This window comes from Bombina bombina, chromosome 1 (assembly GCF_027579735.1).
Source record: "Bombina bombina isolate aBomBom1 chromosome 1, aBomBom1.pri, whole genome shotgun sequence".
Taxonomy (NCBI): domain Eukaryota; kingdom Metazoa; phylum Chordata; class Amphibia; order Anura; family Bombinatoridae; genus Bombina; species Bombina bombina.
This window is the reverse complement of record NC_069499.1, coordinates 291442474-291470277: the sequence shown is the minus strand read 5'-3', so window position 1 is coordinate 291470277 and position 27804 is coordinate 291442474. Positions and strand designations below refer to the sequence as shown.

The 27804-nt window shown below is 40.4% G+C and overlaps 1 protein-coding gene across 1 annotated transcript in view; it reads right to left on the bottom strand.

The window, feature by feature from the left end:
- The window catches only part of LOC128657683 (protein mono-ADP-ribosyltransferase PARP14), a 411551-nt gene that overhangs the window by 179433 nt on the left and 204314 nt on the right, over positions 1-27804 (bottom strand). The window contains exon 12 of the mRNA XM_053712086.1: positions 7873-7935. Coding sequence (XP_053568061.1) covers positions 7873-7935 — 63 coding nt within the window. The remainder of the gene's footprint in view (positions 1-7872; positions 7936-27804) is intronic.

The following is a 27804-nucleotide window of genomic DNA, read 5'->3' as shown; positions in this document are numbered from 1 at the left end:
TGGGGGTAAGACTCAGGGTATTCCACCTAATATCAAAGCATCCGGGCCTCACACACTTAGGAGCTCTAAAATGTGGCTGTCTATTTCTAGAATTCTCCGCTAAAATGTATCTAACTGCTTCCAAGTATCCCAAATCTGTGAGTGTAGGAGTATCTTATTTTGTTGAGTGAAAATCGGGCTTTCCATGAGCTCAAAGTAAGTAATTGTTTTAGCTATTGACAATTTGGCTGCAGAAAACAAGTATATCGAAGTGGAGGATGTTTTAATGTCTAAGTGAAATAGAACAGTTTGTGGGGAATTTCCTAGTAGGGGGTCTAGTTTAATGCATTTGCGGAGGATCTCGCTCCAGAAGGGTTGTAGTAACGGGCATTCCCACCATATATGAACCGGCAATCCCACCATCCCACAACCTCTCCAACATAATGGGGAATTTAGGTGAGAGATTTTGAAGAGCCTAAGAGGTGTGAGGTGCCACTGTGTGCAGACTTTAATGTATAGTTCCAATAAGGTAATACAGTGAAGTGCCTGTCTAGTTAGTGTAACAACTTTGGACCACTCGGCCTGTTCAGCATGAAAGTTCAGAGCTTTCTCCCAGCCCACAATGTAATCTGATTTATAAAAAGTAGGGGAATTCAACAGATCTCTGTATGAGGTCGAAAGTGCTCAAGGAACCTTGATGCTATTAGCCCATCTTTTTTCCAATTCAGTGGGTTCTTGTAATGGTCTATCTAGAAACCCCCACGATTTCAGCAAACTACGTAGTCTCCAGAACTCGAACTGTAAGAGATGCGGTGGGCTGTGGGCAGAGCAGAACTGCGATGTCGTAATAAAGTGCCCATTGGGAAACAGGTCAGCTATGCAATTTATGCCATACTCTTGCCACAGATGCGAATGTGAGTCCCTGAGGGCCGCTAGGAGACCTGTAAGGGAATGTATAGGAGAGGGATGTGGGGAGATTTGTGGCAGTGAGCGGATTCTATCCCATAGGCGGAGGGCATAAGAGATAATTGTAATTTGTATCTGATAAAAGGATCTAATGTGTTTGGGTAGCCATATGAGATCTGGTAATAGAAGCGGGCTAGGTAGTGTTGCTTGTTCTAACATCTGCCACTTACTGTTACATGGTGTTACATTCCAGGAAAGAATATGAGCTAGCCGTGAGGCTTCATGATAGATGGATAGGTTGGGGGCGCCCGTACCTCCTCTAAGAAGTGGTTGTTGCATTATTCGTGTGGCTACCCTAGGGTGCTTATTCCTCCAGATATATTTATTACATACTTGCTGAAATTTACCTATGAGGGATTTAGGAACTGGAATGGGAAGCGAACGAAACAGGTATGTAAGCTTGGGAAGCAATACCATTTTAAACGCTGCTATGCATCCCAACCAGGAGATGCATGGGACACTCCATTTGTCGGCACTTTTTTGGAACTGTTGCAGTAGGGGGTAATAGTGGAAATGTTGCAGGAAAGAAACACACCTAGGTGTTTAATTCTTTGTTGAGACCAATTAAATGCATAAGTTCTCTTAAGAACTTCAAGTTCCTTGTCTGGTATGTTAATGGTATAAGCGTCAGTTTTGCCGATGTTTAGTTTATAGAAGCTAATTCGACCAAAATGATTTAGTAGGCTAAAAAGAGCGGGGAGTGAATGAGAAGGATCTTTCAGAAATATGGTTAAATCCTCCGCGAATAGCGCTGTTTTTTGCAATGTCCCGGCGATCTCCACTCCTTGTATGTTCGGACTACTTCTAATCGCCTCGGCGAGCGGCTCCATGACAAGAGCGAATATCAGCGGGGATAGGGGGCAGCCCTGCCGAGTCCCATTTGTAACTGGGAAAACAGGAGAATGGAATCCCAAACCCCTCACAGATGCTGAGGGAGAAGAATATAGTGCCTTAACACAGGAGTGAAAATACGGGGGAAAGACAAATTTGTTCAGGACTTCAAATAGGTAGGCCCAGTTCCCCCTATCGAAGGCCTTTTCGGCATCAAGCGCCAGGGTTGTGCAGGGAAGATTCCGCCATTTAGCTTCAAAATAAATGTTGAGGAGTCGCCGGGTATTATCTGGCCCCTCTCTGCCAGGGGTGAAGCCCACTTGGTCCCCATCTACTAACGACGGGAGGACCCGATTCAGTCTGGAGGCTAAAAGTCTGGCTAGGATCTTCACATCTGTATTGATTAAAGAAATGGGGTGGAAATGTTCGCATACATTGGGGACTTTACCTGGTTTTGGGATAGTTACTATAACTGCCTCAGGTAATTTCGAGGGAAGAGAGCCAGACTGTCCGACCAACAAGCAAACTCTAGTAAGCAATGGGGAAAGCTGTGGGAGAAATGTTTTATAGAAAAGGGCACAATACCCATCTGGGCCAGGGGCTTTGTGAGATTTCAAAGATTTAATGACTGAAATCACCTCCTCTACACAAAAAGGAGAGTCAAGTAGGTCTTTCTGAGCATCCGACAGAACTCGCAGGGAAAGTGAATCTAAGAAGTCCCGTATGTGATGAATAGATGGTGCGGGGAGTCTGGGGAATCCTTTAAGTTATATAAAGAGGAATAATAAGAGGCAAAAGCTTTACCTATATCCACCGGTAGACAAACTACCCCTTGAGATGTTTTTATACATGGGATACGAGCTTCCGCCGTTCGTTGTCTAAGCTTGTTAGCTAATAATCAGTCCACCTTGTTCCCTTTTGCATAAAAAGTTTGTTTAAAATGGTGTATCTGTGTCTGATATCTCTTGAGTTCCAGAGCCTCTATTTGTGCTTTAATAGCTTCTATTTGGGAGAGTATCTGAGGGTCTAGCGATGAGATGTGAGAGGAGGTTAAATTTCGAAGAGATAGATGGAGTTGAGCTAGGGTCCCTCCTAAATGTTTTCTATGCTCTGCTTTAAGTTTAAGGAATAACCCCCTAGTATATGCCTTGAGAGTGCCCCATAAGCAGAAGTCATTAACAGACCCGTTATCATTTATATCTAAAAATGTGGCTAATTCCTTTTGTATGTACAGAACCTGCTCTGGGGTTGAGAGTAGATATTCTGGCAACTTCCAAGAGGGTCTAGAGGACATACAATTTGGGGCCCTCATAGAGATCTGGATCGGGGAGTGGTCTTACCATGTGCAGTTAGGCATGTGTACCGCTTGAATGTGATCAAGTAACCGAGGTTCACAGAAAATGTAATCAATTCTGGTATAGGTATTGTGAACTGTAGAGTAGTAAGAGTAATCTCTAGAGGAGGGGTGGTGGGATCGCCAAGTATCAAATAGATTATACTGAGCAATGAGATTAGTAAATTGTTTGGCAGTCCTAGAGGTTTGGGGGTCACAGGGTTCAAGCTTTGGCGAGCGCCTATCTAAAGTCGTATCTAAAATCATGTTGAAGTCGCCTGCTAGGAGTAGGTTTTGAGTCTTGTGGGAAGCTAACAACCTTAGGAATTTTCTGAGCGCTCTTATCTGTCCAGAATTTGGGCCATAGTAACTAGCCAAGGTGTATGGGACGTCATCTAACTTACAGTTTAGGATAAGGTATCTACCTCTGGGGTCTTTATAAGTTTCTAGATGCTTGAGTATCAATATAGCAACTCCTCTCGACTTGCCTGGGAAGGAGGCAGTCTGTACTACTGGGTAGAGCTTACAATGTAAGGGAATAGGTACACCTTCCACCCATTGGTCTCCTGCAGAAAAACAACCTTTGACTTAGCATGAGCGAGGTAACTCATGAGCCGGCTTCTTTTATTTGGCGTATTAAGTCCCCTTACATTATGGGAGGTGCATATTAGAGACATATTGGTGGTTGAATATTTATTTTATAGCGGGGGGAAAAGAGAGAGAGGGAAGGAAAAAAAAAAGTCAGGGGGGAGAATGGGAGAGGAGCACGGAAGGGTGGGTTTAGAATAAGAAAGGGTTAGGAGGGAAGGGTCATTCCCTCAGACCGGTCACTCTATATCAGACCGTAATATAATGTTTTTCTAGCAGTTGCGGTATTGCCAAGAGAAACCGCTTAGATAGTCCTCCTCAAAGAGGGGGGCTCCTTATATAAAAGGGAAATAGGGGGTTATTGGGTTTGTGGGGGGAGGAGGTGGGTGGTATGAACTGTGGGCTTTTTGTCACCAATAAGGTTCTTAAGAAGAGGGATGGTTGCTCGAGTATGGGATTAAATAACTAAACAGGGGGTATGGGGTGCGGAAGTAGCGGCCTTAACGCCTGTTACATGGTATGAGTGAGGAACATATGAATATTTTGACAGTGTACAAACAAAGAAGAAAACAATGGCTTTCACATAGATAAGAGAACTAAATGCCCTTTTAAGGTCAATGCCCATCCAAATGCCCTTTTCAGGGTAATGGTTAGATTAGGTTTATTTATATAGATTTTTAATTGGTTGGTTGGTTGGATGGTGGGTTTTACTGTTGGGGGGGGTTTATTGGAATGTAAAAGAGCTGTTATATTTGGGGCAATGCCCCGCAAATGGCCCTATTAAGGGCTATTGGCAGTGTAGTGTAGGCTGGGTTTTTTTTATTTTGGGAGGCTTTTTTATTTTGATAGAGCTATTAGATTAGGAGTAATTCATTTTTATTTGATAATTTCGCTGTTTTTTTTTGTAATTAAGTGTTTATTTTTTTGGTAATTGAGTACATTGTATTTTATTTAATCTATTTAATTTTTTTGTAATGTTAGGTTTTAGTGTAAGGCAGGTTAGGTTTTATTTTACAGGTAAATTTGTATTTATTTTAACTAGGTAGCTAGTAAATAGTTAATAACTATTTAATAACTAGTCTACGTAGTTAAAATAAATACAAACTTACCTGTGAAATTAAAATAAAACCTAAGATAGCTACAATATAACAATTAGTTATTTTGTAGCTAGCTTAGGTTTTATTTTACAGGTAAGTATGTATTTATTTTTAAATAGGAATTATTTAGTTAATAATTGTATGTTTTATTTAGATTTATTTTAATTATGTTAAAGTTAGGGGGTGTTAGGGTTAGACTTAGGGTTACGTTAGGGTTAGATTTAGGGTTAGGGTTATGTTAGGGTTAGGATTAGGGGTTAATATATTTATGCAGAGTAAGTGATGTGGGAGGTCAGAGGTTTAGGGGTTAATAGTTTTTTTAGTATATTGTTGTGCAGGGCTTGCGGTTTAGTGGTTAATAGGTTTATTATAGTGGCAATGTTGGCGGACGGCAGATTAGGGGTTAATAATATTTAACTAGTGTTTGCAATGCAGGAGGGCGGCGGACAGCAGTTTAGGGGTTAATAGGTTTATTATAGTGACGACGATGTTGGGGAGCGGCGGAATAGGGGTAAATAAATTATAATAGTGGTGGCGATGTCCGGAGCGGAAGATTAGGGGTTAATAAATTTATTATAGTGTTTGCGATGCGGGAGGGCCTCGGTTTAGGGGTTAATAGGTAGTTTATGGGTGTTAGTGTACTTTGTAACACTTTAGTTATGAGTTTTATGGTACGGCTTTGTAACATAAAACTCATAACTACTGACTTCAGATGGCGGTACGGATTCTTTTCGGTATAGGGTGTACCGCTCACTTTTTGGCCTCCCAGGCAAACTCGTAATACCGGCACTATGGAAGTCCCATTGAAAAATAACTTTTTTAAAAGTGCGGTACTGACGTTACGTGATGTCCAAAAAGGTGTGCGGTACACCTATACCTACAAGACTCGTAATACCGGCGTTAGAGAAAAAACAGCGTTATGGGTCATAACGCTGCTTTTTCTCTCATAATGCACAACTCATAATCTGGCTATTTGTTAATTGCTGACATGATATAAGCCCACTAACCTTCTGAGCAGCTGCAGTATTTAAAATGCAGGTGCACTAACAATGTCTAGTTATGCTTCACATGCACATGCAGAGAAAAATGTTGACACTAAAATAGTAATAGCTTTTACTAGAAGCATTTTTGCCAATAAATATACAGTATATGGCAAATATGTTTCTATTAAAAAATGTAATTATAAGTGCATTTAGATTTTGACTGGAATGTCCCTTTAATTTGTGAAACTTGCAGGAAATGGACAGCATGGAGTTGTCTGAAAAAAGCTACGGTCAGTAGCAAGTTATCAGGAACCAGATGACAGTATCCAAGGGGTAATCAAAAAAGTGGTCAGGAACAAGTACATCAGTCATAATGAAGCCATGAACCATAGGTAGGAGGCAGAATTCTCCAAAACCCAGATGCACAGCCTGATAGCCAGTCAAGAACAGGCGACACGGCAAAGTGGTATGCAATACGCAAAATCCAGAAATGAGGCTAAGGTAACGCCAAAAAAGGGAGATAAGGAACAAGAAAGCCAGAAAGATGTTTGAAGAATTAACAAGCACCAAATAGTGCAATTTTTGGGATTTCTATCCCTTAATAAACAATTTTGCACAATAAGTGTATTGCAAATTTTGCTTTTAATGGAATTTGAAATGTGCTAATGTACAATTTAAAGTAGTCCACTTTGTACCTTTATTAAATGTGACACTAGGAAACATAGCATTAAGCACATTCGTGTACATGACGAGAACAGGTCGTCATGCAAATTGCTGCCTGTGAGTGCATGACGACCCATTCTCATTATAAAGGGGAATCGCCAATCATAGTATTGGATCGCTGATTCCCCTCGCACTGTAAGCCCCATCAGTGGAGGTAATAGTGGGTGGCACTCCCAGAGCTACATGTGAGTATGGGTGATGTCACTACAAATGTGTGTATGGTGACATCACAGAGGGGGCGGGGCCAAGATGTGACAGGCAGGTAGGTAGGTAGCTGGGGTGGTTTTTCCAATTCCTGGATCTCAGATCCTTTACTAGCCCCAGACCTCCAAGACTCCTCATTTGAAAGAGAATCGCTAATGTTTTTAAATGGTGAGATCTGTTTAAAAAACACATGGGGTTTTGCGTATGAATTGGACATTATTAGCGCTGCGGAATCTGTTGGCGCTCTACAAATAACGGATAATAATAATAATAATAATTATAGTCTCATTAAAACCATATGTTATGTCTAAATCAGTCTCTCTCTTATTAAATATATACATTTTATCTGTAGAGCCAGGTAAATACTGTGGTAACAGTGATCATCTTGCGAGAAAAAAAGTGCTTTTATTTCTGTCCTGCACAAAGGGGCCCCTCAGGCTTATATTATAACCCGCAAAAGTCTGTATGGGCCAATATTTTACATGGGGCTACCCTTGATGACAATTTAGTAAAGTGATTATAGAAAAAACAGTGGTTACCTGGCCATTTTCAGTATTATTTACTAAAATCTTAACAAAAAGTCCATCAATATAAAAAAAACTTATTTAATTGTTTTGATTTGCTTTCTTACAAGCCATGAAATATACATATAATAATCATATATTCTGAATCTTCCGTGCCTTCAGAACCCCCCACCAATATATAACTTATGTCGGTAATTTTTTTAAATTTGACTTTAAAAAGTGTTTAAAAGTATCAAAAAATTAAATTGGCTTAGCACAGGGGAGTGAAAAAGGCTTAGGGGCCTATCTATCAAGATCTTTAGACTCACTAGAAACACAAGTTATGGAGCAGCGGTCACAAAGACCGCTGCTCCATAACCTGTCCGCCTGCTCTGAGCAGGCGGACAGGAATCGACGGAATTCAACCCGATCGAGTACGATCGGGTTGATTGACACCCCCTGCTGGCGGCCCATTGGCCGCGAGTCAGCAGGGGGCGGCGTTGCACCAGCAGCTCTTGTGAGCTGCTGGTGCAATGCTGAATACGGAGAGCGTCTTGCTCTCCGCATTCAGCGATATCTTGCGGACCTGATCCGAAAGACATTTGTTAAATTGGCCTCTATGTGAAAACCCCACCATTTTTGTTACTTTATGGAAAAAATCTTACCAAGTTTTTTACATTCATCTTCAACACTTTGTCCAGCTGCATCCAGTATTGCTTTGGAGACTCCTGCAAAAGAACAGACGTTTGTGTTATATAATGTAAAGAAGTCTTCTTTACCTCATTCTTTTTACATGCTTTGTTAAAACATCAGCATTCCTTGTGAGCATACAGAAGTAGGCCTAGGAGCATGCATGTGTCTAAATGTTTAACATTGTTGCAAACACTGCTACTGCACAGTGCTCAAGTCATGCGCTTACTCTTGATACTTCCTCTGTACGCTCTCATGGAAAGACGAACCTTGGTAACAGAAGTAAATTGTAATGTTTTTTAAATTGTAATCTCCATCTGAAATGTAATTTTGACTTTCACAGCCCTTCTAAATGGATTTTGAAACTAACAGCTTCTCATGTTTGTGTGCAGCATATCTCTATGCATTGTAATACTCATCGCTAGGGGTACTTTTTAGGGCTGAATTCATCTTATCACCAATAAGTATTCTAAACCTCACAAGGTCTTGGAAAGCAAAATCAGACACGCACACAGAATATAGTCTAAGTCTGCTCTGTTTATTATAAACAGTGCTGTAGTTACAGTGACATAGTTAGACCCCACCCCCCAGGATTCAGGCATTTTTTCACATACATTGTAAATTGACACAGAGGGGCTTCATACACGCCCCCTTATTGAAACATACTCAGTTGGAAAATAACAGAACATGAAATTGTTTATGTAAAAGGCAAGAAAACTGTAGACATTTGCCCTTGGTATACGATTAGAAGAAATATGATGAGACCATGTTGATACTAGCAGGCATGGTTACGCTTGACAACCAGATAACAATTTTATTCTCTGAGAACAGATGTCAGCAGACTAAGTTGAGAAAAACAAAATAAGTTGAGAAAAACAATATTTCTGTATTAGTTAAGAAATGCTGAATAGATACAAAATAGAAAAGTAACAAGATGGGGGCAGATTGGTTATATATTCTTACACTCAATGTTCACAGATCTATAGGTGAATAGTCACATGGTCAGGTGTGCTTTTATATCGTCAAATGTAATGGTTTGTAAATATCAATACCACAAAGATACTGTAAATATCAATGATGCTGAGAACACATTTGTCAAATACATCTTCTACTTTCTTTGCCTCTCTCCTTGCTCTGTGGAGCACACTAGACATGAAAAAGCCTTGAACTTTCCAGGCAACTATCATCTTTCAGGTTCGGCTGCTCTACAGCAATGCATCTGGGTGCATATCAACCCCCAGTACTCTCCTAAAACTGCTATCTCTCTATCGCTCTGTCAGTCTGTCTGTCTATCTATCATCTATCTATCTATTATCTATCATCTATCGATCATCTATCATCTATTGATCATCTAGCTATCATCTATTTATCATCTATCTTTCTACAGATAGCTTTTCCTACTTTTGATGGGAAACAAGCTTTAACTTTTTTTTTACTATTAAATATCCTTTTTTTTATTAAATGTATATGTTTGCTTTAGTCTGTGCATGTTGTGTAGTAGGAGTTAAGTGATTGGGGTAGATTTATCATAGTGCGAGCGGACATGATACGATGTAGCGTATCATGTCCGCTGCACATCGATAAATGCCGTCAGCATACGCTGTCAGCATTTATCATTGCACAAGCAGTTATTGTAAACTGCTTGTGCAATGCTGCCCCCTGCAGATTCGAGGCAAATCGGCCGCTAGCAGGGGGTGTCAATCAACCCGATCGTATTCGATCAGGTTGATTTCTGTCCGCTGCCTCAGAGCAGGCGGACAAGTTATGGAACTCGTAACTTCTGTTTCCGGTGAGCTTGAAGGCTCCATTCGGAGATTGATAATTTGGCCCCTATGTGTATAGTCTGTAAGTTTAATGAGGTTGTGTGTGTAGTCTGACTTCTGTTTACAGTATATGCATGCTACAAGTAACAGGACACTACTGCCTTTCAGGGTATAGCACAACACACTATATTAAAACCTGTCATGTCTTGATTTTTTTTCTTTCTGATGATTTTGAACCTTTATATATCTTCAACTGCTGCTTGTTTTTTTCTAGAATATAAAATTTTTCTGCGTGTCAAATTTCATAAACATAGGTGCAGCTGTTTAGCTTAAGCATATACATACAGTATATATTTGCCTGTGCACAGCGAAACAAATTGTTCCGTTTCATTTTAATTAGTTAAATACATTTCGGCAAATTAGTTATGTTAAGGTAAATCCTTATTTCGGATCCATTCGTTATTTCAAACACATTCTTTATTCATATTCATTATTCTATTCTAAAGTTTAGAATACAATAATGAATATGAAAAAAGAATGGATCCAAAAAACCATTTCACTTAACATAAGGAATATGCCGAAACTAAGTTATCTAAACCGCTGTCCCCCCACATCGCCAACACTAAATACAGCTATTAACCTCTAACCACCATCGCCATCCCTCTCATCGCAACTCCCTAAATAAAACTATTGTCCCCTAAACCACCGTCCCCCCACATCACAACTAGCTAAATTAAACTATTAACCCCTAAACCTAACACCCCCTAACTTTAACATAATTAAAATACACCTAAAGTAAAGTTACAATAATTAACTAACTACCTATTTAAAAATAAATACAAACTTACCTGTGAAATAAAAATAAAACCTAAGCTTAAACTAAAAAAAACCCTAACATTACTTGTTTAAAAAATAAAATACAAAAAATAAAAACCTAACATTACTAAAAATAATAAAACCTACCATTACAAAAAAATACAATTACAAAAAAATAATAAACACTAAATAAAAATAAAATAAAAAAAACTACCATTAAAAAAAATAACAAACAAAATTAGCCAAAATAGTAAAAAAATAATCCTATTTTAATACCCCGTTTAACACCCCCCAAAAAAACAAAAAAACCCTAATCTATAATAAATAGATTTGTATCAGCCAATAATCGGAATTAAAGCATGAAGAAAAAGAAAGTCCAGCGAGTCGTCATCAAAAAAAGTGAGAACAATTTATATTTTCAGGTACACACACAAATAATGATATACGGGGTAAAAAAATACATAGAAAGTTAGAAATGAGCTAAAGCGCTAAGTTACAAAGCTTCCTGCCGGTCTTACACGTTTCGGCTATAGGAAAAAAGAGCCTTAATCATAGACCATAGAATTAAGGTTGAAAAAATCCTAAATCAGCCAATAGGATTGAGCTCGCATTCTATTGGCTGTTCCAATCAGCCAATAGAATGCAAGCTCAATCCTATTGGCTGATTGCATCAGCCAATAGGATTTTTTCAACCTTAATTCCTATTGGCTGATATAATTCTATCAGCCAATCGGAATCTAAGGGACGCCATCTTGGATGATGTCATTTAAAGAAACCTTCATCCAGCAAGAAGACGGTGATTGAAGAGGATGCTCTGTGCCGGATGTTTTGAAGATGGAGCCGCTCCGCGTCGGAAGGATGAAGATAGAAGATGCTGTCTGGTTAATAAGCATAAAGTAGGTGGCGGCGATGTTAGGGGCGGCAGATTAGGGATTAAAAATATTTAACTAGTGTTTGTGAGGCGGGAGTGCAGCGGTTCAGGGGTTAATATGTTTATTCTAGTGGCGGCGATGTCCGGAGCGACAGATTAGGGGTTAATAATTTTATTTTAGTGTTTGCGATGCGGGAGGGCCTCGGTTTAGGGGTTAATAGGTAGTTTATAGGTGTTAGTGTACTTTTTAGCACTTTAGTTATGAGTTTTATGCTACAGCTTTGTAGCGTAAAACTCATAACTACTGACTTTAAAATGCGTTAGGAATCTTGGCGGTAGAGGGTGTACCGCTCACTATGCAAGTCCCATTGAAAAAAGCCTTTACGAAATTTACGAAAGTTGGTTTGCGGTAAGGCCAAAAAAGTGTGCGGTGCCCCTAAACCTGCAAGACTCATAATACCAGCGGGCGTAAAAAAGCAGCGTTAGGACCTGTTAACGCTGCTTTTTCACCTTAACGCAAAACTTGTAATCTAGCCGATAGATATTTACGGTAGATAAGAGCCATAGGCCTAGCAAATCTGCCTGATATTACCTAACAGTATAAAAATATCTAGTTCTTAGGATAGCCTTATGCTTGTCCCAGGCATTTTTAAAGTCCCCCACAATGTTTGTCATTACTACCTCTTGAGGAAGTTTATTCCATAAATCAATCACTCTTTCTGTAAAGAAGTGCTTCCTCAAATTACTCCTGAATCTACTACCCTTCAGCTTGAGATCATGACCCCTTGTTCTTGAATTTTCCATTTTATGTAAAATACCCACAGCCTCAGTTATACTAAGCCCTTTAACGTACTTGGAAGTTGCTATCATACCACCTCTTTCACTTCTCTCCTCTAAGCTATACATATTTAGGTCATTGAGCCTATCCTGGTAAGTTTTATTTTTTAGACCATGTACCATTTTGGTAGCCCTCCTTTGCACAGATTCAAGTTTGTTAATATCCTTCTGAAGATATGGCCTAACATTACAAACCCTCACCCCCAACCCCCCCAAAATAGAAAAAACCTAGCTAAAAGTTCTTTTATAACCCATTAAAAATAAAAAAGCCCTAATCTAAAAAAAACACCCAAACCCCCCCCCCCAAAAAAACTAACACTATCAGTACTCACCGTTCCTGAAGTCCGACGAAAGATCTTCACCCCAGCGGCTAAGCATCTTTATCCAGGCGGCTCCATCTTCATCCATCGTGGAACCAGCATTTTCTATCGGTCAGTGGATGCGCGGAGGCCCAGGCGGAATTCCAGACGGAGGTCCATCGGTCCAACGTGGAGGTCCTCTTCACGTGATCATCCACCGCACACTGAAGATTGAATGCAAGGTACCCCTTTTATATTGGGGTACCCTTGCATTCCTATTGGTTGAAAAATTCAAATCAGCCAATAGGATGAGCGATGCTTAAATCTTGGCTGTTCAACTCATAGCTGTTAACTACAATTACCTATATACCTATTGGTAGTTTATTATAGATTAGGGTTTTTTTTATTTGTAGGTGGGTTTTTTTAGAATAGGAATTATTTTTATTATTTTGGATAATGTTGTTTGTTATTTTTCGTAATGGTATTTTTTTTATTGTTTTTTAAAAAAAAAAAAATTATGTTAAGTTTTATTATTTTTTAGTAATGTTGTAAACAAGTAATGTTAGTTTTTTTTAGTTTAAGCTTGGGTTTTATTTTTATTTCACAGGTAAGTTTGTATTTATTTTAACTAGGTAGTTAGTAAATAGTGATATTGTAACTATCTAAGGTTTTATTTTTATTACACATGTAAGTTTGTATTTATTTTTAATTAGGTAGTTTGTTAATAATTGTAACTTTACTTTAGGTGTATTTTAAATTAGGTTAAAGTTAGAGGGTCTTAGGTTTAGGGGTTCATAGTTTTATTTAGGGAGTCGCGATGTGGGGGATGGCGGTTTAGGGGTAAATAGGTTTATTTAGTGTTGGCGATGTGGGAAACGGCGGTTTAGAGGTAAATAGGTTTAGTTAGTGTTGGCAATGTGGGGACACCGGTTTAGATTAGAGCAATGAAAAATTCTGAATATGAATAAAGAATGGATCAGAAAAATCCTGATTTATCAGTTTTCTGAATTTTTCGGGATTTTAGTTTTGATGCCGATTTGGAAATTCAGATTCATCTGAATCTCCCAAAATTTGGCCGAAATAAATTGCACATGTCTAAATTTACATGGAACACACAGTCCCCTTAGACCGCAATGTAAAGGCATTTTTCAGTGCTGTTTTATTTCTAAAATGCTAAAAAAAAATTAGATTAAAAACAACCTTAAATATAAATTTGGGGGACATTTTAAAAATTAACCAGAGATCTGATCTCTGGTTAATTTTCAGAGCCCTAATTGCTACAGAGAGATCACAGTAGCATTAAACAGCCTCTTGTAATCACTGGTTATTTATTGTATGACCTTAAACAGACAACTTTGCCCTTTTACAGAGTGCAATAAATTAGCGCTCCACTTGTATTCTAGCCCTATATGCGGACTAATAGCAGGACCTGATGGCTGGCCACTAATATAGTATAGAAAGTGTCAAATATTTTAGCTAATTTATTTAAAAAATCAGATAAGGCACCTCATAGCGTAATACAGCAAATAACCCACATAGGAGTAAAGTAAGAAAGTGACTCACATTTGGTGAAGCACAATTAAGTGCGTTATAGACAGGCTGGATTTCGTGGACTGTGTTGCAGTCATCAAATTTGAAATGAGTGACTGGAACTTAAGGTGGTGGAGGTAGAGGACAGATCTAGGCGTAATAACATCAGATTCCGGGGTATACCGGAATCGGTAGCGCTATCCGACCTTCAAGACTTTCTGAGAGAACTGTTTCACTCTTTGATTGGCAGCCCAGAGGGCCTGACCGCCACTTAGGAGCGGGCACATAGGGCACTGCGCTCTAGAAATGTGGCTCAAGATAAACCATGGGATGTAATAGTGTGCTTCCACAGCTTTCTGTATAAGGATAGGTTGATGCAGGCAGCCTTCAAGAAACCAACTCTTAGTGAGAGATTTCAAGATATCCAGCTCCTACCTGACCTCTCGGTTCACACCTTACAACAGAGACGCCATTACCAATCTGTCACTATAACTTTGAGGAAGAACAACATTAAGTATAGATGGGGATTCCCAACTCGCCTTATCATCACCAAAGACAATCAAAATTTCGTGGCCACAACTCTGAATCAAGGTCTAACACTTCTCACTAACTGGGGTCTTAGGCCGGAACCGCCTCCCCAAAGGGAACCTCCCTACCCTAAGTTGCGGGCCTCAGCCCCAGAATGGACCGTCAACGATCAAAGAGCCAAGAGGGCAAAATTACCTCAGCCCCCAACTGTTTCTTAACTGCTGGGACTTGCCCTATACAGACCTGTTGTAGGGCGAATGTTACTTCTATTTATAGCCACTTGGTGGTTATCTGTTTGTTTGATTTGTGGTTTTGTGTTTGCAACACCTTTTGAATGTGTTTTGTTTAAATTTATTCTGCAGGTTATTATACCTTTACTATATAGCAACTTACTTAGTGTAAACTAAATGTCAGTTAATATTTCAGTAATTAATTTTAGCAGAGCGGGGCTGTTGTTTGCGATGCCCCTAACTTTGTGTACTTTAGATTAATTTTTTCCTCTGCTCCGCCCCCACATAGAAGTCCACTCCAGGACTCCTCGAGGTGGACTATTTCCACCACACTCTTGAGCGCTTCTCTTAGTGCTCTACTTCCCTCTCCCACCCCCTTCCCACCCCCCCCCCAACCTTACTCTCACTTTGTCCCCCCCCCCCGACCCACAACACAACCCAAGTTCCCCACAAGGGACCCATTACAGCACCTCTCCTACTAGTCATGTCCACCATTAGGCTTATGACACATAATGTTAGAGGCCTCAACTCACCCCATAAACGTAGCCTATTAATTAGGACGCTGAAACACCACAACCCAGATGTAGTATTCCTTCAGGAGACCCACTGGCTAGACAGGGAACCTCTAAGGCTCATCTCCAAGTCCTATACACTTATTGAAACCGCTTCTTTCAACAAAAAACCCAGGGGAGTAGCGATATTGTTACACAAGTGATTGGCCTTCGAAAGCATACAAGTCATCAGAGACCCTCAGGCCAGATTTATTATCCTTATATGCAAAATAAACCATGCCACTTATACCCTGGCATCCGTGTATCTCCCTAATTCCAAGCAACCGCGATACCTCAAACACATTCTTCACGCTCTCTCCCAAGTTCAACAGGGGAGAGTCCTCATAGCGGGTGACTTTAACATGGTCTGGGACCATTTATTAGACAGAAGATCTAAATCTCTTGACTTAACACCCACCTCAGCAAAACAACTCTCACACAGATTCAGGCAAATGATGTCTGCCTCGGGTCTGTATGACATATGGAGAGCCCTACATCCTAAGGACTACGACTACACCCACTTCTCGCACCCCCATAAGCTTTACTCAAGACTTGACTATATCTTCTCCACAGCTGACTCCCTAGACTTAGTTCAGAGAACCAAAATCTCCCTTTGTGCCTGGTCTCATCACGACCTAGTTCAGGCCGACATAATTTCCTCTAACACTACTCACATTAGACCCAAATGGAGATTGCCCCATCAGATATTAGAGGATATACCCTTTAGAGAGGAACTACGCTAAGATATCGCCCATTTCATTCAAACTAATGACAACCTCACGGTCAGGGACGACACATTATGGGGCGCGGCTAAAGCTACAGTTAGAGGCCTCCTTATCACTAAACAAGCGCATCTCAGGAAGCAGGCAGGTCTCACCCTATCACATGCCCACATTAAGTTGCGACAACTAGAGGCATGCAATAGAAGAGTAGTCACAGCAGAGACCATATCCCAAATTATCAAAATCAAAGATCACATCTCTAGGATTAAACTGCGCAGAACCCAAATTAACCTCACCAAGCTTAAGCAATTATTTTACTGCAAAGGCAACAAAGCTGATACCCTGTTGGCAAATAAAATTAGGAACAGACTAGGGGCCTCCCGAATTCACTCTATACGATCTTCAGGTTCTCTTCTCCAGATCCCGTCCCAGATAGGTAAGGCGTTTGCCGATTACTATGCCAAGCTTTATAACATAGCTGCAGCCGAGCCTTTTAGATCCTCCTCCCAGGCGGTTCTGGATACTTACCTTAAGACAATGACGCTCCCTATGCTCGCCCCCGAACAGAGAGATGCTTTGAGCGCTCCCTTCTCTCTTCACTTCAGGAGGTGTTGAGAGTTATAAGGAATGCAAAGTCCTTTAAATCCCCGGGCCCTGACGGTTACCCGGCGCATTTCTTCAAGACTTATGCTAAAGAATTAGCCCCGTTGCTTCTAAAATTCTATAATCTGGCTAGAGAGTTGCTGGCTAGAGTGCTGTTTTATTTCTAAAATGCTAAAAAAAAATTAGATTAAAAACAACCTTAAATATAAATTTGACAATAGAATTTCCCTAACATACCGAATGTATGAATCTGCATCTCAGGTGATGGATACACAGACACAGTTTGAGAAGGTCTGGTTTTACTGGACACTAAACAGAACATCAAACACTAGAACTTAGACCTGTTTCCTACTTATTAAATGACCTGGGGAGGGAAGTAGGGGAGAGATTCTGGGCAATCCTTTTTTTTTTGTTCTGTTTTTTTTTTTTTTTTTTTTTTTTTTTTATTTATTTTCTTTTTCCTTCTTTTTGTTATCTTCTTCTCAGCCTAATCTGGTAATTAGATAGTCTAGAGAGATTCCTTGAAAAGCAAATTAGGCTTTCCTTCTTTTCACTATAATTAGTTAATGTTTTAAATTTCGTGGTAGAATTATTGCTGTTCCCTTAAGAAAACTGGTATACAGGAGACATCACATCTAGGAAACTCTGAGAAACCGTAAGAAAAGAGGGTTTAACCTGACTTTAAAAACTGATTGACCAACAGACAAGGGACACTAATATAGTTCCTGATGATGAAGCAAGGTGAATCTTCAACTTTTATAAAACAGAGGACTATAAGGAACTCAAGATATATAGTGTGCCTGTCATTAACACTTTGCCCTGATTGTTAAGCCATCTGTAAAATGATTGCTCCACTGATGTGTTAATACCTAATGTATTCTGTGTACCTTTAATAAAAAGATTCAAACATAAATATAAATTTGGGGGACATTTTAAAAATTAACCAGAGATCTGATCTCTGGTTAATTTTCAGAGCCCTAATTGCTACAGAGAGATCACAGTAGCATTAAACAGCCTCTTGTAATCACTGGTTATTTATTGTATGACCTTAAACAGACAACTTTGCCCTTTTACAGCGTGCAATAAATTAGCGCTCCACTTGTATTCTAGCCCTATATGCGGACTAATAGCAGGACCTGATGGCTGGCCACTAATATAGTATAGAAAGTGTCAAATATTTTAGCTAATTTATTTAAAAAATCAGATAAGGCACCTCATAGCGTAATACAGCAAATAACCCACATAGGAGTAAAGTAAGAAAGTGACTCACATTTGGTGAAGCACAATTAAGTGCGTTATAGACAGGCTGGATTTCGTGGACTGTGTTGCAGTCATCAAATTTGAAATGAGTGACTGGAACTTAAGGTGGTGGAGGTAGAGGACAGATCTAGGCGTAATAACATCAGATTCCGGGGTATACCGGAATCGGTAGCGCTATCCGACCTTCAAGACTTTCTGAGAGAACTGTTTCACTCTTTGATTGGCAGCCCAGAGGGCCTGACCGCCACTTAGGAGCGGGCACATAGGGCACTGCGCTCTAGAAATGTGGCTCAAGATAAACCATGGGATGTAATAGTGTGCTTCCACAGCTTTCTGTATAAGGATAGGTTGATGCAGGCAGCCTTCAAGAAACCAACTCTGAGTGAGAGATTTCAAGATATCCAGCTCCTACCTGACCTCTCGGTTCACACCTTACAACAGAGACGCCATTACCAATCTGTCACTATAACTTTGAGGAAGAACAACATTAAGTATAGATGGGGATTCCCAACTCGCCTTATCATCACCAAAGACAATCAAAATTTCGTGGCCACAACTCTGAATCAAGGTCTAACACTTCTCACTAACTGGGGTCTTAGGCCGGAACCGCCTCCCCAAAGGGAACCTCCCTACCCTAAGTTGCGGGCCTCAGCCCCAGAATGGACCGTCAACGATCAAAGAGCCAAGAGGGCAAAATTACCTCAGCCCCCAACTGTTTCTTAACTGCTGGGACTTGCCCTATACAGACCTGTTGTAGGGCGAATGTTACTTCTATTTATAGCCACTTGGTGGTTATCTGTTTGTTTGATTTGTGGTTTTGTGTTTGCAACACCTTTTGAATGTGTTTTGTTTAAATTTATTCTGCAGGTTATTATACCTTTACTATATAGCAACTTACTTAGTGTAAACTAAATGTCAGTTAATATTTCAGTAATTAATTTTAGCAGAGCGGGGCTGTTGTTTGCGATGCCCCTAACTTTGTGTACTTTAGATTAATTTTTTCCTCTGCTCCGCCCCCACATAGAAGTCCACTCCAGGACTCCTCGAGGTGGACTATTTCCACCACACTCTTGAGCGCTTCTCTTAGTGCTCTACTTCCCTCTCCCACCCCCTTCCCACCCCCCCCCAACCTTACTCTCACTTTGTCCCCCCCCCCCCGACCCACAACACAACCCAAGTTCCCCACAAGGGACCCATTACAGCACCTCTCCTACTAGTCATGTCCACCATTAGGCTTATGACACATAATGTTAGAGGCCTCAACTCACCCCATAAACGTAGCCTATTAATTAGGACGCTGAAACACCACAACCCAGATGTAGTATTCCTTCAGGAGACCCACTGGCTAGACAGGGAACCTCTAAGGCTCATCTCCAAGTCCTATACACTTATTGAAACCGCTTCTTTCAACAAAAAACCCAGGGGAGTAGCGATATTGTTACACAAGTGATTGGCCTTCGAAAGCATACAAGTCATCAGAGACCCTCAGGCCAGATTTATTATCCTTATATGCAAAATAAACCATGTCACTTATACCCTGGCATCCGTGTATCTCCCTAATTCCAAGCAACCGCGATACCTCAAACACATTCTTCACGCTCTCTCCCAAGTTCAACAGGGGAGAGTCCTCATAGCGGGTGACTTTAACATGGTCTGGGACCATTTATTAGACAGAAGATCTAAATCTCTTGACTTAACACCCACCTCAGCAAAACAACTCTCACACAGATTCAGGCAAATGATGTCTGCCTCGGGTCTGTATGACATATGGAGAGCCCTACATCCTAAGGACTACGACTACACCCACTTCTCGCACCCCCATAAGCTTTACTCAAGACTTGACTATATCTTCTCCACAGCTGACTCCCTAGACTTAGTTCAGAGAACCAAAATCTCCCTTTGTGCCTGGTCTCATCACGACCTAGTTCAGGCCGACATAATTTCCTCTAACACTACTCACATTAGACCCAAATGGAGATTGCCCCATCAGATATTAGAGGATATACCCTTTAGAGAGGAACTACGCTAAGATATCGCCCATTTCATTCAAACTAATGACAACCTCACGGTCAGGGACGACACATTATGGGGCGCAGCTAAAGCTACAGTTAGAGGCCTCCTTATCACTAAACAAGCGCATCTCAGGAAGCAGGCAGGTCTCACCCTATCACATGCCCACATTAAGTTGCGACAACTAGAGGCATGCAATAGAAGAGTAGTCACAGCAGAGACCATATCCCAAATTATCAAAATCAAAGATCACATCTCTAGGATTAAACTGCGCAGAACCCAAATTAACCTCACCAAGCTTAAGCAATTATTTTACTGCAAAGGCAACAAAGCTGATACCCTGTTGGCAAATAAAATTAGGAACAGACTAGGGGCCTCCCGAATTCACTCTATACGATCTTCAGGTTCTCTTCTCCAGATCCCGTCCCAGATAGGTAAGGCGTTTGCCGATTACTATGCCAAGCTTTATAACATAGCTGCAGCCGAGCCTTTTAGATCCTCCTCCCAGGCGGTTCTGGATACTTACCTTAAGACAATGACGCTCCCTATGCTCGCCCCCGAACAGAGAGATGCTTTGAGCGCTCCCTTCTCTCTTCAGGAGGTGTTGAGAGTTATAAGGAATGCAAAGTCCTTTAAATCCCCGGGCCCTGACGGTTACCCGGCGCATTTCTTCAAGACTTATGCTAAAGAATTAGCCCCGTTGCTTCTAAAATTCTATAATCTGGCTAGAGAAGAGGGCCACTTTAAGAGCGAATTCCTAGAAGCTAATATTGTCACCATCCTCAAACCAGACAAGGACCCATCGCTCTGTGCGAGCTACAGGCCCATTTCTTTGATAAATACGGATATCAAGTTCTATTCAAAGATACTCGCCAATCGTCTTGCTAACTTCCTTCCCTTATCGACTCGGACCAGGTGGGATTTGTCCCCCTTCGAGAGGGCCCAGACAACACGAGACGCCTCCTTAACAAACTTACTTCTGCCTCGTGTCTTTGAAGGCCGCTGGCGGTCATCTCGCTTGACGCCGAGAAGGCATTTGACCGGGTTAGATGGCAATACCTCTGGGCAGTCCTTAAGAGATTCCATTTTCCCCCCGATTTCATAACGGCCGTTCAAGCCTTGTATTCAACTCCTACTGCTGCTGTGTGTGGTCTGGGTTTTCGCTCCTCTTTCTTTCCTATCGCAAATGGCACCAGACAGGGGTGCCCCCTTTTGCCACTCTTGTTCGCCCTATCCATAGAACCTTTGGCTGAGCAGATCAAAACTGACCCCCAAATAAAAGGAGTCACCTTGTCGGGCACTGCGCACAAAATTGCACTCTTTGCTGATGACGTAACATTGTTTCTATCACACCCCGATCAGGGGATACCTAGGCTCCTCGATATACTCACCACTTTCGGGGCCCACTCTTACTATAAGTTGAATTTATCAAAAACACAAGTGTATACGCAGGGGTTTACGAAGGTACAATTAGTTTCTCTCACGGAGTCTTATAAATTTGACTGGACTGAACACTCTGTCCTACACTTGGGTGTCAGGATCTCTAGCAGCTTTCTCCAAACAATAAAAGACAACTATCTCCGCTCTCTACGAAAGGACTGGAACCTCCAGCATGTCTCCTGGGTGGGTAGGATTACAGCGCTGAAAATGTCCTTCCTTCCCAGGCTGACATACCTATTCCGCTGCCTGCCTATTAAAATACCGAGGCATCTGCTCCTTCAATTCCAAAGTGGGTTCACCAAACTTATCTGGTTAGATAAACCCCCTAGAGTCGCACATAGAGTACTTCAACTTCCCAAAACCGCGGGGGGCATAGCTTCACCGTCGGTGATACAGTATTACGAGGCTGCAATGCTTACCCACGTATCTCAATGGGGGGTAAAGTCGTCAGAGGCCAAGTGGAAATCCATTGAACAGGCTTCGTTGCCCTTTCAAATCGCCTTACGTGACTTAATTTGGTCCCCTCCACACTGTCGTAGGGAGCCTGCCCTAACGGACCCTGTGGTTTGCGAATGCCTTAGCTTTTGGGACAGAATACAGCACCACCCCCTCGTGGTTCCGCATCCCTCCCCAGTCGCCTCCATAGCAGGCCTCTTATCGGGCCTCCAAGACTCTCATCCTAATAAGTGGGTCCAACTGGGAATCAATAATATAGCGGACCTCTGGTCCACGTGCCCTCGAGGCTCATTTAAACAATTATCCCAGATCAGTGCCGAGGTCCAGATCCCATCGTATCTACCTTTTGAATACCAGAGGATTAAGAGCTTTTTAAGCAGTTGGGGTTTTAAGCCTACCCTAGACAGACCTTTGACCCTCTGGGAGTCCATCTGGGCAAGGGGAGATAGGCTGTGCAGGCCTCTTTCAGTCCATTATATGCTGCTAGGGGGGTCCCAAGACCTGGAGACTCCTTCCCATCTTTCCCGTTGGGAGACGCTGACGGGTAGGCACGCTTCCCTGGAGGAGTGGGAACGAGCTCTCTCCCTGACCCAGAAAGCTATACATTGCACAACGTTATATGAAACCTATTTTAAACTTCTCACTCATTGGTACTACGTACCCACAAGGTTAGCGAAAATATTCCCGGCAGTGTCCCCCAAATGCTGGAGGAATTGTGGCCATAGGGGTAATGCACTACATATATGGTGGGAGTGTCCCGTGATCCGGCCCCTGTGGACTAGGTGCTTTTCGGTACTACAGAGCATTGGCATTGGGCTTCCCAGGCTAGCTGACTCAGCCCTCCTCCACTTAAATCTACACTCTCTACCTAAAAATCACGCATATATTTGCATTTACCTGTTCATGACTATAAAGTACTCTGTTGCATGCTCCTGGAAGAAGGAACGGGCTCCAAGTTGGGTAATGATTTGTAATAATATGGCATACATTTATACAATGGAAAAGGATATCTTTTACAAACTAAATAAGTCTGACCTGTTTGAGTTGATCTGGGCTGACTGGAAGGAGTTCCAAAATACAGACTGGAGGCCCAATGCAACTGCCCAAGACACATAGCTCCAAGCCTATATCCCCTCTATGACAGTAGCCTTTCTAACACAAACACAATCTCAACTGGATGGCCCGTGCTCCCCTCCTGATACTCTTCTTTATACCATTTCCCCCTCCACTTCTACCACATCTCCTTCCCCCCACCCTCCTCTCTTATCGTTAGTAAATCTGTTACATGCTCAGATTTGAAGTCCCCCCCCCCCCTTGATCTCAGACTTGTCAGCCATGAATCAAGGCTCGATAAGTCTACTCTGCTCACAGTACTTTGTAAGTGTTGAAATTATGTTTCAATTTGTAAGATGCAGACCCCCACTTGGTATATCTGTAAACTTTATATTGTCGGTTTGGAGCTGCGTCTCCTCAGTATTTGTATATTTATTTTATTTACTACCAATAAAAAATTATAAATTTAAAAAAAAAATTTTTTTTTTGAAATGAGTGTATATTTTCAAAAATACATTAAATTCACAAAGTAAAACATTGAATAATGTGTTACTAATGGGTTTTCAAATTACTTTTTTGTTTGTTTCTTTGCATTTTCCATAATATGCCAACTTTTTCAAAATTGGGCTTGTGTGTGTGTGTGTATATATATATATATATATATATATATATATATATATATATATATATATATATATATATATATATATATACTGTAAATATACACACACACATTACAGCCCTTTCCACTCAAATACTTTGACATATACCATATTTATGCGAATAATTTTTAGCAGAAAGTGTATATAAGTGTAACACTTTATTTAAATGTATTTATGTTGTGTTTGGTGCAAATTTTTTTTAATCTACTTTACGCTAGGCCTTCAGTCGCACTAACTCAACAAATGCTCCAGTGCACCCATTAACTTTCAACTTGTAATACATGTGCAAGCTAACACAACCGCGATATTTCTTATTGTGTCTGTCATGGACAGAGGTGTCACCACTACACAAATACCACCTCTGTCCGTGAGGCACTAAGGGGACAATAGGTTACAAAACCCCCATCGGTATAACAAGTATCACTAGTGTACAACACAGTGTTAACTAAACTTATTAGTCTATTTATTTCAGGCAGGGCTAAACGCCAGTCTCTGCCTCCAATTTGCCACACACAGAACTACTTGTCCAGTTGTGACAGTAGGGAGAGTGCAGGCACGAAAGGGTTAACAGCACAGGGTCTCCAGCTGCAGTATCCCAATTCCTTACCAGGGCCTACAAGCCAATCAAATTAACCCCAAATCCTACCCATGCCACCCCAAAATTCAATGTTCACAAATATTTACTGCTACTACCAGCTTGGCAAAAACAGAGCTACTTGCCAAGCTGTGACATCAGGGAGAGTGCGTGCATTAAAGGGTTAATGTCACAGAGTCTCCAGGTACCTTATCCCAAATCCTTTACAGGGCAGAAAAACAAACCCACATTAATCCCCAAAAATACTACCTACTCCTCCCCAAACAGGAACATGTGCTACCACCACCCAAAAACGTATAACTCTGGGCTTTTTGTGCTACCCCTAATAACCCTTTGGTAACATCATTTTCAAGCTTAAATAAGCTGAATTCAGTTACTAGAGCACAAAGACAGATCTGATACAATTTATATTTTAATCTGAGAAAAAGGGTCACAGTGCATAAAAAAATACATGAAATTAGATATAAAAAAGGGTAATTAAACAATAGACAATAGAGACACAATTGCAAAACAATTATTATAAAAAATAAAAGGATCACACAGATACACAGAAATCCCGAACTTACAAATTAAAATTAAATCTGTGAAGACTCCTAAGAATCCTTTCAAATATATTCCTTGATGTTTAATGAAGTCTGCTTGTGTTATAATTACACTTTATTTTATAGACAGTCCAGGTCACATGACCCAGCAGGGGTAATTAGATATTGTCCAGCTTACAGTATGTTTAGTCTGTTGAATCTGAGACATTGGGCCTTGGGGAAAAGAACAACACACCAGTGTGCTCACTACATAAAAAATGAAGGCATATCATTTTTCATGACTTTATTACAAACCAATAGACACCAAAAATCGCACATCCCAGTTTAAGTGGCTGGTATTTCCCAGGTAGTCTTCTGGCACTTATCCTCACCCAGGTTTGTTTGGGCTTACTGGATCTCTGCTTTGTCAGCACCTAAAATATGTCTACGTGGATACAGAAGATTTTTTTTGGGAATAGTTATGGGCATAAATCATATTGCTAAATATTGTGGATAGGGAGTTCTGGCTTCCAGTAGGGGCTGGCTACATAGTTATTGTTCTGAGGCTGGAGTCAATCCTCACATATCAGGTCTACACCTGTGCTGGTTTCTAGGCAGTAAACCATTGGTGTGAAATAGGGAGACACCAATATCCAAATATCCACAGTGTTTCTAGCTGATTCAAAGTTAAAACATTTGGTTACCTCTGCAGTTCCAAGTTTTAGTATCAACTAATTAAAAGCTAGTGGAAAGATAGAAAATAATTATGCCTTTGCATGACAGCGCCCCATGTTTACAATAGGGCACCACTTGTAATCTAGCCCATAGTAGGATTTTGAAAAATTATTGACCTATCTGCATATTCATACAGAACATGCTTCGTGGGTATTAGGATTACATGACAGGGACATTACCTTCCAAACTATCTTTTCCCTCAGCTAATGCATATACAAGGAACACCATGTGATTGTATAGCAGAAATTGAGGAGGAGAATGCATCTACATTCTTTTCATAAGCCTATCCAGGAAAGACCGCTGCTGTGATTTTTATGGGTGCTGCATGTTTTTAAAGGGACAGTAAAGTCATAATTAGACATTCATGATTTATTTTAGACAGAGCTTACAATTTTAAACATTTATATTATTTAATTTACTTCGTTGTCTTGTTAACCTTTGCTGAAAGGTTTATCTAGGAAAGCTCAGGAGCAGCAAATAACCTAGGTTCTAGCTGCTGATTAGTAGGTGCATATATATATATATATATATATATATATACTGGCTATACTCATGTGTTCAGTTAGAAACCAGTAGTGCATTGCTGCTCCTTCAAGAATTGATACCAAGAGAATGAAGCAAATTTGATAATAGTAGAAGTACACTGGAAAGTTGTTTACAATTGTATGTTCTACCTAAATCATAAAATAATTTTTGGGGATGTCATGTCTCTTTTATGGATGGCTCTTTCAAACAAGTTTTACTGTCATTATAAATGATGAGGAGATCTGGATGTATCAATTCCCTGGATATGTCAACACAGAGAGCAGAACTAGAAGCTGACAAAAGACCTCTTAATATTTATACAGATAGCTCATATGTGCATAAAGCTTTCACTGTCCATTTACCTATTTGTAAAGAGTGGGGGATGGAGAATTCTCAAAACAAGCCTTTACAACATGCAGGGATATAGATAGAACTCGTTAGTGAAGCAGGCAATTCACCAGTATGGTGAGAAAAGCACATCAAGCCCTCACAGACACTTCTTTAATTATAGGTCATGACAATACCTACAGTTGGCTGTCTGTAGCATATGTATGTATGTGACAGAAACAATGTTTATAATCACAGTCTCTAAAAGGAAAAAAGAGAATAACCCCCTTAGTGTATTTGGTACAGCTACAGGAAGTAGCTTTACAAATGATACCTAATCGTGGAAATTCGCAGCTGCAGAAATATGAATCTGAAATTTATGGCAAAGTAATATGCAAGGTTTTTTTTCCATGGTTACCAGACAAACTAATTAAAGAAATGGTTAAGAACAAAATGGATATTTCATATGGAGGATACTCTAATCTTAGAGGAATATGGGTATTTTAAGACACAAAAGTTAGATACATTCTTAGATGTTAAGTTTTACTGGGAAACGACTAAACACCAATACCTAAACCCGCAAAATCCCCCCTTCCCCCACCAGCCCCTGGGCCCTGGCACTCGATTAGCACCCATATTAACCTGATAGTTCTCAAGTACCCACATGCGTTATATGTTCCATATAGATTGTATTCTTGGACTATGCGCTACAGGGATTCTTCTGATTACTGGATGTACGAACCTCTGTTGAGGTTATATACAAAGAAACACAATTTATTTTAGCTGGCTTGAAACTTTGTAATAAAACCGACACTTATTCATTTAAATGTTATGTATTATGTGTTTTTTTTTTATTTGTAACACATAAAAATCAAATTAAAACCATTTGAGGAAAAAAAAAAAGAAACACACCACAACTTTCTCACAGACACAAAACAACACAGACACACTCTCACACACATCCTCCTACTTTCCCACAGACACACACACACACACACACACACACACACATGGGCGTCCAGTGGGTGGGGCAAGAGGGGACATTTGCCCCCCCCCCTGAATTTTGGACACTCTGGTGCATATGCTGCTGAGTATAAAATGATAGGAAAACAGGTTATTTTGGCAGATTACATGTTTTTAATACCTATGAGCATGGACTCAATTTTACTTTTATTTATGTGCAATACATAAACAATTGTAAGTATGGATATGTGTTTGTGCTCACAGGATTCCTTTATAATATATATATATATATATATATATATATATATATATATATATATATATATATATATACCGTATATATATTTATTATGAAGGTAAATCATTCAAATATTGTCAAAACGTAGCTCCAAGTCAACCTCCCAATATTTTCTGCTGCACCAATATAAATTCCCTTTTTTTTATTTCAGCTTGTGTGTTTCATTGTGTGCCAGACTCAGTATGTGTGAGTGACAGTGTGTGTGTGTGTCAGTATGTATGTTTTATTGTGTGTCAGTATGTGTGAGTGACAGTGTGTGTGTGTCAGTATGTAAGTTTGAGTGACAGTGTGTATGTGTCAGTATGTATGTTT